Consider the following 13712-nt stretch of genomic DNA (forward strand, 5'->3'; position numbering starts at 1 on the left):
CCAGGTGGGAGGTTGCTCCAAGACCCTACACTCAGAGATGGGCTTGAGTTCAGGGTCTCAGCTTCTAATATCTGCACCGCTGCCCCTGACCCACCCTCAGCTGCATCCTAAACGCCTGGGGCACAGTTGTCAAAGGCAGGTTGACAGTGAGAAGTAAGCCACAAGCCGTGGGAAGGAAAGCGAGTGACTAGTTTTCACCAAAGGTAATGATAATGACCACTCTCTCCTCCCACCTCTCTACTCCAAGCATCATCCTCCTCTAGTAATCACCCCAGCCTCCCAAGTTCGGTCCTGACCTCTCACAGCCTAAAAATCAGGTCCTGTAGCTTCCTGCCCCTAGCACTAGGGGTGACAACCAGAGACCACATGCCTGAGGAAACAGAGGCTCAGGGAAAGCTCCCCCAGAAGAAAGGCTGGGATTCCAACCAGGTCGCTGGGGCTCTGGAGTCCACATTCCCAGCACCAGACTCTGCCGTCTCAGAGACGTGGGAGGTCACGCTAAGGAAATCAGCTGATTCAAGGGCCCCATGAGATGATGTCGGGGCCAGACACACACCTGCTGCAGGTGGCATGGCAGCCAGGAGACCTCAGCAATTTTAGCAACAGGGGTTGCACCAGAGCCGAGAATTACGAGCGGCTGCAGACACCTTGTCCAGCCTCCCCGCCAAGACCTTGGCCTTGGGTCCTCCCCTCCATGGGAAAGTAGACCGAGCTAAAGGGACACATTCCCACCAGCTGGCACCAACCCACCACCGGGACTTCTGGGGACCCAGCTAACCAAAACCACAGACACTTCCACGCCCCAAACTGTGCCTGCATGGTTCCCAAAGTCCTCTGCTGGAAGAAGCTAAGGCCTGGCTTTTTTTTTCAGTTCCCCAACCAGGAATCGAATCCTAACCCCCTGCAGTGGAAGCACTGAGTCCTAACCACTGGACTGCCTGGGAAGTCCCTAGGGCCTGGCTTTTATCAACATTTATCCTACTATGCAGAAGACTTCTGAAAGTCCCTTGGACTGCAAGGAGATCACACCAGTCAACCTTAAGGGAGATCAACTCTGAATACTCATTGGAAGGACTGATTCTGAAGCTGAAGCTCCAGTATTTTGGTTTGGTCATCTGATGCAAACAGCCAACTCACTGGAAATGGCCCTGATGCTGGGAAAGACTGAGGGCAGAGGGAGAAGAGGGCGTCAAAGGATGAGATGGCTGGATGACCTCACCGATGCAATGGACATGAACTTGGGCAAACTTTGGGAGATGGTGAGGGATGGGGAGGCCTGGCCTGCTGCAGTCCACGAGGTCGCAAAGAGTTGGACACAACTGGGCGACAAAACAACAACAACAATTCTACTGTGACCGTTTCTAGTGCCTTCTGTGTGATAAGCACTACACACACTTGCTTTAATTTTCCCATAATCTCTGGTGACAGTAAATAGTCACCTTTCCTGTTTGTTAAAGAAACTGAGGTAGGGGGAGGTGGAGTCATTCTCACCAGTGTTCACACCTCCCTGCCACGCTGCTTTCTGGAGTAGCTCCCCCAGCCCCCAGCCCTGTCCCTTTAAGCCTTGAGAGAATTAAATAAAGGCAGGTACCTAAGTCACCATCCACCTGTCCCCAACCTCCTGGAGGCAGGATGGATGACCCACAACCCCAGTCTTTCCCCATCTCCATTCTGAATAACCAGAAGGTGCCTGGAAGGGACAGAGACATTCCAAGAAACAACCTCGGTGACAAGGCAGCCATCACAATAGCCTTTGTGTGCTGAGAGCTTACTTCATGCCAAATGCTTTATTTACACAGGCCTATCAGAGGCGAACTATTGTCATCCTGCTTTACAGATGAGGAAACGGGAGGCCCAGAGAAGTTATACCACTAGTTCACGGTCACGCAGCTACCGCAACGGCAGAACCGCAGTTGGACGTAGGCTGTGACCCCTGGTATTCTGTCTCCCGTGAAAAACACTAAGAAATGACTCCATAGAGCTCATCAGCCACAGAAGCTGGACAAAGAGGCACAAACTGCTCCAATCCCACCCAAAGGGCCACAGGCACTCACTCCTCACAAGCTGGTTTCTTCTGCCCAGGCCCCGGTAGGTCAGATCCAAGGCTTGATTGTGTTTAAAACAGAAAAAAAAGTAACTGACTTGCAATACACAGGACACCTCTCAGGGTATAAAGGGTGCCAGACCTGGGCTTCGCAGGCCACACGTGAGCCGAGATGAACGTGGCAAGTCGCAGGTGCCTTCCAGGGAGGTTACGGGCCCCGCAGGTTCTGAGCGGAACACGGCTGGGTTCTGGTTGCCTCCCTTGGCCCCAGGTCCCAACTCGCTCCAGGCATTAGAAACTGCTCTTCAGTTCCAGTTCTAGGTGTAGGCACTGAGGGGCCAGGGGTCAGAGGGAAGAGCGCTGAGACTCTGATCACAGTCTGCAGTCCAGCCGGCAGCCTCCCAGGGAGAGACAGGCCCTGGAGTTCAGGGGCAAGATGCTGAGTGAGAAGCCGGTACTTTGTAGACATGTCCAGGGAGTGTTGGGTGTGTCATCAAGCCAGCGGCTCGGCAGCGCCTTAGGAAACGACATATGAACCTAGAGGAGCAGCGAAGCGTTCCTACCACCAGCTCCAAACCCATCACCCTAGGACTCGCAGCCCCCTCAACCCCCAAGGAGTGTATTACACTGTACTTATCCCCTTACATTTGTGGTGGTAGATGAGCGGCCAAGAGGCACATTTTGTCTGGTCTATATGGTGCTTTAAAAAATAAGAATCCATTGCCAGACTTGGAAAAATAAAACCAACAAACAAGTCAAACCCCACATTCAAATCCAGATTGCTGGCCATTCTCAAAAACACAAGATGGCCATGAGGGACCCGCACGCCCTGAGGAGCAGTGCCTCTCTCAAGATGGGGCCCTTGGCTCTCTCAGACCTCTGAGTCTCACCACCTCTAGGCACAGGACTGGATTCACCACAACCTCCAGGCTGCAGCCCGACCTGGCCTTTGACGGGCACGCCCGGAGCCCTCCTGTAACCAGCCAGGCTGAAGTGCCTGTCTCTTCCCCGCCAGGTGGGTTTCTGAACAAAAGGAGTCAGCTGGAGGAATACAGCCCCAAACCCCCCATCCCAGCACAAGCTCCTGTGTAAACTACGAGCACCCCTCTCCCTAGATCCTCCAAGCTGAGGCCAATTCCTAATGTTCCCTCAGGGTCAGCTCCGAGCGCTGGCCAGCCAGGGAGACCTGACTCCCGCAAAGACAGCTCTGAAGCCATCACTTCCTCTCCACTTCCCAGGGGTAGTCCTTGATGCCAGAGAAGGTCTAGCTATGGCTGGCTTCATCCTAACTAGGCCCAGGCCCGCTTGACCCGCCCTGTGCCTGGCAGGAGGGTCCCCTGCAGGTACTGAGGAGAGTCTAGGCACAGTCAAATCCCCCGCCCCTAGGGACCGTGGGAGGGCTCGGGGAACAGGCCTCTCTGCGGCTCCACAAGTCACTGAGGGACCCTTCAGACCGCAGTCCCAGGGGTCCCTGGGCCTAAGCCTACTTCAAGGCTCAAGCCTTTTACCGCCTGCCAATGACTCCCACTTCCCTCTCTTCTCCACCCGCACCGGGCCTCCTAACCCTGCCCCAGTTTCCCCCCAGAGGAGCCCACCATTTTGTTCTTCCTTCAGCCATGATCTGGCTGCCTTGCACTCCACCAGCTGGCCTTGCTGGGGTATCAAACAGAAAGGAGAGGAGAAATAGCCGGTAGCTATGGACAGGGCGGCCACAAGCTGGCTGCTGGCTTTTTCCAGAGGAGGGGAAGGGTAGGACTTGGCAGAAGGGGGGATTTTTAGGGGTCACCGGGACTGAGAAACACCACCCTAGGCTTACAGGCTGAGTGGTATGCTAGGCACCTCCATTCTGAATTTTTTAAAAAAAGAGAGAAACGGGATGTTGAGTTAATTTCAGATAAACAGTGAATAATATTTTTTAGTATAAGTATGTCCCAAACAGTGCATGGGACACACTTACACACTATATATATATATATATATATTTAAAAATATTATTTTGTTGTTTATCTGAAATTCAAATTTAACTGGGTGTCCTGTAATTTTATTTGCTAAATCTGGCAACCCAGTGTCCCAGCCAGTAGGACGTCCCAGACACGGTTGGTGGCCACAGAGTTAATAAACAACCCCAAACCACAAGGGCTGACTGGAAGACACATTCTAAAGGCAGAGCGAGGGTAGGATTTGGCTTCTTGGTGCTGGGGAAACCTATGAAATAAGGCAAAGTCCCTTTTGCTTAGAATGGGCAGGAGGGAAAAAAAAATCAGCAAAACCAAGCTTCTACCTGACAATAAAGGCAGCATTTAATGGCCAGGGAAATGGCTCCCCACTCCAGTATTCTTGCCTGGAGAATTCCATGGACAGAGGAGCCTGGCGGGCTATAGTTCATGGGGTCGCAAAAAGTCGGACACAACTGAGAGATTCACTCACACACACACACACATACACACACAGCCCTGAGAGATTCACACATACACCCCTCCCCGTGTGAAGGATTAAGTGCTTTTGGAGACATGGTATTATTCCAGGAGGGGAGAAGGCACACAGGGACCCTTTGCTGTCATGGTTAGAGAAGTTATGTGGTTAGCCCAAAGTCACAGCAAGGAAGTGAACTGGAAGTCCAGTCATAAGATCCCAAAGTCTGAGGTGTTTAATGTACTTGACTCCTAGTTTCCCAAAACACAAAAAGGGAGGGAGACAGGTTCTCCTCCCCTCCCCCCTCAAACCAGAGCCTGCTCAGCAGCACTGAAGGCTTCCAGGCTGGCTGCTCTGGGGCCCCCAGGGTGGAAAACCCCACAGCTCCATCTGCCCTCCCAGCAGAGCAGCTGGCGGGTGGGCCCTCCAGGAGCAGCTGTCAGGGTGCAGGGGCCTCTGCCAGGCTGGGAACCTGGGGCAGAAGGCCCCACCAGGCCTCCCGAAGCACAGAAAGGCAGCGTGCCCCCACCCCTTTCTCACCTCTAGGCTGGTAACAGAAGGAACTCAGGCCCAGACAACAGCTCTTTCTTTGCCTAGGCGCTCAGGCAGGGGACAACTCCAGCCTTGCCTCTGAGAATCCCGCTGGAGAGGGGGTGGTGGGCTTGTTTTTCCTGTGTGTGTTTTGGCCTGCAGCTGTTCTGCCATTTTTAAATGGCTCCAGTCCCGGCACTCGGCGCCCTGCGCGTCAGGGGAGCTCCCACGGCAGGGAAGACTTGGATCTCAACTTTGGAAGGCCTCCCCTTCTCACGGTTCTGAAAATTCTTTGTCCCATTGGAGCCAAACCCAGCCCTCGGCTGGGCATCCGGCCATCTGCAGACAGCCCTTTCCATAGGAGGCCCGGGAGCACGTGGACTTTATTGATTTTCCTCTTGCCTTTTTTGTTGGGTTTGACTCAGAAAGGACAGCTAACTTGTGACACGGCTAGACTGGAGGCTCGCCCCCAGTGGTTTTGAGAGACCCAGGCGTTACTTGAGAAATGACACCCCTAAACATAAACAGAGCCCGCCACGGGGCCTTGCCGGGTTTTCAGGCTTTAAATAAAGGGTCAGAATGAGCCCGCGGGCACTGACACTCGAACGTCGCGGCGGCTCTTCTCCCTCCCTGACCCTGGTGAAGCCGTGGGAAAAAAATAATAAAGTTGAAATCCAGGAGCCGGGAGTTTTCAACAAGTCTGCCCCAACCTGACGATCGGCTGCCGTCTCGGGCCTGGCCCTCGGGCCGATTCCGAGACAGACCCGGACGAGGCCGGGGAAACGTTCAGTCGTATTAATTACAACCAGGCCACGCCGGACGGAATCTAACGTGAGCCGGAGAAACCGCACGGCCCGACACCCGAGTCCCCCTCGCCCCCCGCGCAGAGAACAAAAACAACAGCTCTCTCTGCAAAACAAACACGAACCGCCGGGTTTGGAGCAGCACACGCGGCCCAGGACCGGGGTCTGGCCCCAAACGTTAGCTCGCCCGAGCCCCCGAGCCCGGGTCCCGGCAGAGCTGGGCGGGAAGGGGGGTGGGGGGCGCCAGGAGCCCCGGGCCCCGCGGCCGCAGCCAGCGTTTCCTCCTCGCGCTCGCCCCCATCTTTCTTCGTCGCCAAGAGCCCTCTCTCCAGGCAGCCCAAAGCGCTAAATTTAAACGGCTCGCGCTCTACAAACTCCGCAGACTCGAGGGCGCCGAGCCTGGGAGGCGGGGAGCGAGCAAGCGAGCCAGCCGGGGAGGGAGGGAGAGAGGGAGGCCCGGCGCGGGCAAGGGCGCGGGGGCCGGCGCTGCGCCGCCCGGGGCGCGCGGGGAGGAGACGGAGACGGCGGCGGCCCGCTCGGTGCCTGCACAATGGAGCTCGCGCTCTCCCCTCCGCCGCCGGCATCGCGGCCCCGGCGCGCGGGAAGCCGCTTTCATGTGACTTGCACAAAACGAAATGGCTTCTGGGGCCGGCCCCGAGCCCCCCTCCCGGGAGCCAAGCGCTGCGCCGGGGACTGCCCGCTGCTCCACCGCCCGGCCCGGGGCGCCTGTCGCCTCCAGGCTGCCGCCGCCGCGCCAGGTGGGCGACAGGCGCGAGCGCACCTGGGCAGCGGCCGCGGCCCCCGCCGCGCACAGGTGACCCGGCTCGCGCGCCGCCCGCCCTCTCCAACTCCCGGGCCCGCGGGCGGCCCGGGGCGCTGCGCCCCGCCGGCTTTTTGTATCTGGTTTCGGGGTTCGGGGCGGCCGCGGCGCCGAGCCGGCGAGCGAACGAGCCGGCGCCTCCGCTTACCATTTGCGCACTTTCTCGATAGCCGCCATGACCCTCTTGATATCATCTTTGGCCCGGCTCCTGGTCTCGGCTCGAACCGACCTGCCCGACATGGTTCTGGCGGGGAGAGAGAGGCTGGGGGAGCGCGCCCGCCGGGTCCTGCTCGCGCTCCGCGGCGGCCACACTCGCGCCCGCCCGCCCGCTCACTCACTCACACACGGACACACACACACTCGCACACATACACACACACACAAAGCCTGGTGCCGCCGCGCGCCCAGGGCCCAGTGCGCAAGCGCCGGGCGGCAGCTGCACCAAGCAGGGGGAGCAGCGCCGCCGCGGCCGCCGCTAGTGCGGCCTCCGGGCGCCGCCGCCGCGGAGCAGCGCCGGCAGCCTCTCCGCCCACCCGGGGGAGGCGCCCGCGACCCCCGCTCCCCGGGGAGGTGGCGAGGGGCTCCTGGCTACCCCAGGCTCCGGGCACGCGGGGTAGTGGGGGAGGCGGGCTGGCGGGCGGAGGTGCGCACGGACACTTACTCGGAGGCCGCAGGTGCTGAGGGGTCCCCCGTGGAGAGCGGGCCGGCTGGCCGGCCCGCCGTGGAGCGGACGCATTCCTGGGGAGCCGGCGCGGCCGCCCGTCCGCGGCCCCGAGTGTGTGGCAGCGGCTGCAATAATGCAAGTTTCCTGTGGGGCTCCCGACTTCTCAGAGTTGAAGGCGCCGATTCGGGACGGGAGGTGCTCTTGGAAAGAGTTGAGAAACGCGGACCTCTGCTGGCCTTATGCCCGGTTTAAATACGCGAGCTAGGACGTCGCTTCCCTGTCTTTCGTCCTTTTGGAAAACTAGGGTGGGAGGAAATGAGCTTGGGGTGACCACGAGAGACATTCGACCTTGCTTCTTAAATAGCTTTCGGCGCAGGAGAAGCTCGATGATTATTAGCATTTCAAGAGGGGCTCTTAGACATTGCCTCTAGTGATAAGTTGCCCTCGCCATAAATAAGGGAAGCGGGCCCACGCTGGAGTTTCTGTCCTAGAACCACATTTGAGCTTAAGCCACACCTGATGTAAGTTCCGGGCTCAGCCCAGCTGCTGCTACCGCACAAATGACCCTGGGAGGTAAAGTAGACTGGCCGGCTACGAGGAGGACTTCTGGGCTGGTGTCTTCCCCGCGGTGCCTCAAGACAGCTCTGCACCAATCTACAGTTACCGGGATAAGCCATCCTTGTGTTCAGCTGCAGCTAAACTGGTATTGAACAGAGCGGGTTCGTGCCCAGATGGATGTTCCGGAAAGAGAATGACCCCTGCCAGTAAACCCAGTGCCTTGGAGATCAACTAGCCCAACAAGCTGTGAGCTAGGTGTGTGACTACCACTCATTCTTAAACCAAGCCCTTTGCCCCAAGGTTTTGGTGTGGGGTAGAGAATTTTCTGGCGCTATGGAGTGGAAGCTCCACTGAAGGCCTTTTCCTAGACATGTCCTTTTACCATCCTGAACCCCACGTTCCTAATGTGAGGACTACATGGGAAAGCATGTCACAGCAGGTCATAAAACACAGGTCCATATCACTGGTGCTCTGACTTACCTGGCCAGCAGATACATGCTTAAAGTTACACATAACATTTAAAAACATACATTTGAATCAAAAGTAGAAGATATATTTTAAAATCCAAATACTGAATGATGAATGGACAAATGTGCATATTTAATACAGTGGGATATTATTCAGTCATTAAAAAGGAATGAAGTACTGATACATGCCACAGCATGGATGAACTTTGAAAACATCCTAAGTGAAAGAAGCCAGTCACAAAAGGACAAATATCATATGATTCCACTTACACGAGTTATCTAAGCTAGGCAAATCCATAGATACAGAAACCAGATTGGTGGTTGCCAGGGACTGTGGGGAGTAGGGAATGGGAAGTGACTTCAAATTCGTATGGAGTTTCCTTTCTGGGGGTGGAGGGGTGATGAAAAAAAGTTCTGAAAGAAGATAATGGTGACTGTGAATGTGCTTTATGCCACTGAATTGTGTACCTTTAAATTGTTACAGTGTTTGGTGAGGGTTTTTTTTTTTGTTTTTTTTTTGCTGTGCCACTCAGCTTGCAGGATCTTAATTCCCCAACCAAGGATCAAACCTAGGCCCTTGGCAGTGAAAGCGCTGAGTCGTAACCACTGGACTGCCAAGGAGGTCCCACAGTGGTCCATTTTATGTTATGTGTATTTGACCACAATAAAAAGAAATCCAAATATCCAGCTTCTATAGACATGTCAGATCTGCAAACTGGGCACTGTGTGCCACATGGCAACAATCAGCTGCAGCTGAGGAGCCCTGTACCCTTTGGATACAGCTCCCCAGGTCACCAATGTGTCACCTAGTCACTGTACTCATTTGTGTTACCACATGGCCCCTGAAGGCATGTATGTTTTTCATCTCCGATTAAACTACAAAGCTCTCTACAAATGTTCTTTATAAATCTAGTGTGGCACTTTTTATAGTTTCCTGTCTCCTGCAGATATTTTTACACTTCTTCCTTTCAACAAAGCACAGGTGTTTAATAGTCTGTGTCTGACCATTGATATCTGAAGTTTCTGAGAGTCTGTTTCTGCTAGTTCTTACTCATGGTGTCCTATTTCCTTGTGATCTGCCTGATTTTCTTTAACCTTGCTGGACACTGTATTTCCAAATTTATTTATAGGGATAATTGGAGGCCTAGAATGAAGCTACCTTCGTCTCCAGATACTTTACATTTGCTTCTGCCAGGCTCCTGAGGGCAGTGCTAGTGCACAATGACCAACGTCCAAGTTCAGGGGGCTTCCCTGGTGGCCCAGTGGCTAAGGACTCCAAAGGAACTAGATCCCACATGCCGCAAGTAAGAGTTAGCATGCCGCCACTAACAAAAAAGATCCCCCATGCTGCAACAAAGATTGAAGATTGCATGTGTCTCAACTAAGACCTCGTGCGGCCAAATAAATATTTGACATCCAAGTTCAGGGCTGGTGGGTCCCTGGACCTGCAGGTGATACCAATACAGGTTGCCTAAGTGATGAGACTGATTTGCTTATTGTACCCAGGGTGGGGTCAGTGAGTGCTGACAGGCCTACACATCCCAACTCTGTGTTCAGTGACCTCATGTCAATAGTTTGAGATCACGTTTACACTACAGAAATTGGCAAGTGCTATAGACAGCGTTGACTATGATGGCATCATAGTCAACAAAAGAGTCCAAAATGCAGTACTTGGATGCAATCTCAAAAACGACAGAATGATCTCTGTTCATTTCCAAAGCAAACCATTCAATATCACAGTAATCCAAATCTATACCCCAACCAGTAATGCTGAAGAAGCCAAAGTTGAATGGTTCTATGAAGACCTACAAGACCTTCTAGAACTAACACCCAAAAAAGATGTCCTTTTCATTATAGGGGACTGAAATGCAAAAGTATGAAGTCAAGAAATACCTGGGGTAACAGACAAATTTGGCCTTGGAGTACAGAATGAAGCAGGGCAAAGACTGAGAGAGTTTTGCCAAGAGAATGCACTGGTCATAGCAAACACCCTCTTCCAACAACACAAGAGAAGACTCTAAACATGGACATCACCAGATGGTCAACACCAAAATCAGATTGATTATATTCTTTGCAAACAAAGATGGAGAAGCTCTGTACAGTCAGCAAAAACAAGACCGGGAGTTGATCGTGGCTCAGATCATGAACTCCTTATTGCCAAATTCAGACTTAAATTGAAGAAAGTGAGGAAAACCACTAGACCATTCAGGTATGACCTAAATCAAATCCCTTACGATTATACAATGAAAGTGAGAGATAGATTCACGGGATTAGATCTGATAGACAGACTGCCTGAAGGACTATGGACGGAGGTTTGTGACACTGTACAGGAGACAGGGATCAAGACCATCCCCAAGAAAAAGAAATGCAAAAAGGCAAAATGCTTGTCTGAGGAGACCTCAAAAATAGCTGCGAAAAGAAGAGAAGCGAAAGACAAAGGAGAAAAGGAAATATATACCCATTTGAATGCAGAGTTCTAAAGAATAGCAAGGAGAGATAAGAAAGCCTTCCTCAGTGATCAATGCAAAGAAATAGAGGAAAACAACAGAATGGGAAAGACTAGAGATCTCTTCAAGAAAATTAGAGATACTGAGGGAACATTTCATGCAAAGTGGGCTCAAAGGACAGAAATGGTATGGACCTAAAAGAAGCAAAAGATATTAAGAAAAAGTGGCAAGAATACACAGAAGAACTGTACAAAAAAGATCTTTAAGACCCAGATAATCAGGATGGTGTGATCACTCACCTAGAGCCAGACATCCTGGAGTGTCAAGTGGGCCTTAGGAAGCATCACTATGAACAAAGCTAGTGGAGGTGATGGAATTCCAGCTGAGCTATTTCAAATCCTAAAAGATGATGGTATGAAAGTGCTGCACTCAATATGCCAGCAAATTTGGAAAACTCAGCAGTGGCCACAGGATCAGAAAAGGTCAGTTTTCATTCCAATCCCAAGGAAAGGCAATGCCAAAGAATGTTCAAACTACCACACAATTGCATTCATCTCACGCTAGCAAAGTAATGCTGAAAATTATCCAAGCTAGGCTTCATCAGTATGTGAACTGTGAACTTCCAGATGTGCAAGCTTGAGTTAGAAAAGGCAGAGGAATCAGAGATCAAATTGCCAACATCCGCTGGATCATCGAAAAAGTGAGAGAGTGCCAGAAAAACGTCTACTTCTACTGTATTGACTATGCCAAAGCCTTTGACTGTGTGTATCACAACAAACTGTTGAAAATTCTTCAAGAGATTCGAATACCAGACTACCTGACCTGCCTCTTGAGAAATCTGTATGCAGATCAAGAAGCAACAGAACCAGACCTGGAACAATGGACTGGTTCCAAATCGGGAAAGGATTATGTCAATGCTGTATGTTGTCACCCTGCTTATTTAACTTATATGCAGAGTACATCATGAGAAATGCTGGGCTACATGAAGCACAAGCTGGAATCAAGACTGCTGTGAGAAATATCAATAACCTCAGATATGCAGATGGCACCACCCTTATGGCAGAAAGCAAAGAGGAACTGAAGAGCCTCTTGATGAAAGTGAAAGAGGAGAGTGAAAAAGCTGGCTTAAAACTCAGCATTCAAAAAACAAAGATCATGGCATCTGGTCCCATCACTTCATGGCAAATAGATGGGGAAAGAATGGAAACAGTGACAGACTTTATTTTTGGGGCTCCAAAATCACGGCAGATGGTGACTGCAACCATGAAATTAAAAGCCGCTTGCTCCTTGGAAGAAAAGTTATGACCCACCTAGACAGCATATTAAAAAGCAGAGACATTACTTTGCCAACAAAGGTCCATCTAGTCAAAGCTATGGTTTTTCCAGTAGTCATGTATGGATATGAGAGTTGGACCATAAAGAAAGCTGAGCGCCAAAGAATTGATTCTTTTGAGCTGTGGTGTTGGAGAAGACTCTTGAGACTCCCTTGGACTGCAAGAAGATCAAACCAGTCAATCCTAAAGGAAATTAACCCTGAATATACACTGGAAGGACTGATGCTGAAGCCGAAGCTCCAATACTTTGGTTCACCTGACTCGAAGAGCCGACTCACTGGAAAAAACTCTGAAGCTGGGAAAGATTGAGGGCCGGAGCAGAAGGCGGAGACAGAAGATAAGATGGTTGGATGGCATCACTGACTCAATGGACATGATTTGAGCAAACTCCAGGAGACAGTGAAGGACAGGGAGGCCTGGCTTGCTGCAGTCCATTGGGTTGCAAAGTGTCAGACACGAGTGAACGACTGAACAACAAAATAATATATCAGGACCTTTCCCTGGCAAGCCAAGAGCTGGTGATAAACATCTGCCAGCACACCACTGGTGAAACCCGTTATTGTGGGCATTCTAATAAATCTGCATTATTGTGGGCAAGGTCTCATCTCCCCACTATGTGGATCTTGGGCTTCGATTTCTGATCTCTTGCCTCAAAAAACCATTCACACTAAAGTTCAAATATGCTACACTTGGCAAATATCTACAGGCTTCAAGTGGGCTCCTTGCTGGATTATGTTTCAGGATTCTTTTTTTCCTTGAGTTTCTCCTAGTCCTTACTATCTTGTCAGCATGTGGTGGCTTTTAGGATGTTTTAAAATATGTTTTCTAGCATTTTAGTTGCTTTCAGCTTGAGTATGAGTCTGAATAACTAAGTATCAGGGCTGGAAGTCAAGCTCTCACTGAATGTTTGTGATTATTTCAGACACATTGAAAGAGTGACTGTGAGGTTCCAGAAGTGAGTTATTTAGCCATGACTTGTGTTTTGACCTCTCTGTGCCTCATCTGTAAAATGGGGATGAAAATAAGACTTGCCTCATAGAGTTATGTGAATTAAAAACAGTATTTGTCAAGGAAGGAGGGTGGGATAAATTAGGAGTTTGGGATTAATAAAATAAAATAAAATTAGGAGTTTGGGATTATACACGTGCATTCGTGCCTGCTCACTTGTGTCTGACCCTTTGTGACCCCATGGACTGTAGCCTGCCAGGCTCCTCTGTCTATGGAATTTTCCAGGCAAGAATACTGAGATGGGTTGCCATCTCCTACTACAGGGGATCTTCCTGACCCAGGGATCGAACCTGTGTCACCTGAACTGGCAGATGGATTCTTTACCACTGTGTCACCTGGGAAGCGCAACATATACACACTGCTATATATAAAATCGATAACCAATGAGTTCCTACTGTGTAGCACAGAGAACTATACTCGATAGTTTGTAATAATCTATAAGGAAAGAGAACCTGAAAAAGAATATACACACACATATACACATACACACGTATAACTGAATCATTTCGCGTGTACACCTGAAACTAACATGACACTGTTAGCCAACTATACTTCAACTGAAAAACATACAAAAAAAAAAACAAAACAGTATTTGTCAAGAATTTAGAACAGTGCTTGGCACAT

At 51.3% G+C, this 13712-nt stretch overlaps 1 protein-coding gene across 2 annotated transcripts in view; it reads right to left on the reverse strand.

Annotated features, from left to right (window-relative positions):
- BCL7A (BAF chromatin remodeling complex subunit BCL7A) overlaps window positions 1-7023 on the reverse strand; it is a 30150-nt gene extending 23127 nt beyond the window's left edge. The window contains exon 1 of one of the 2 annotated variants that reach the window (XM_061384733.1): window positions 6759-7023. In XM_061384733.1, coding sequence (XP_061240717.1) covers window positions 6759-6850 — 92 coding nt within the window. In that variant the 5' untranslated portion in view covers window positions 6851-7023. The remainder of the gene's footprint in view (window positions 1-6758) is intronic. The other variant, XM_061384732.1, reaches the window with a different exon arrangement.
- Window positions 7024-13712: the final 6689 nt, after the last annotated feature.

This window comes from Bos javanicus, chromosome 17 (assembly GCF_032452875.1).
Source record: "Bos javanicus breed banteng chromosome 17, ARS-OSU_banteng_1.0, whole genome shotgun sequence".
Lineage (NCBI taxonomy): Eukaryota > Metazoa > Chordata > Mammalia > Artiodactyla > Bovidae > Bos > Bos javanicus.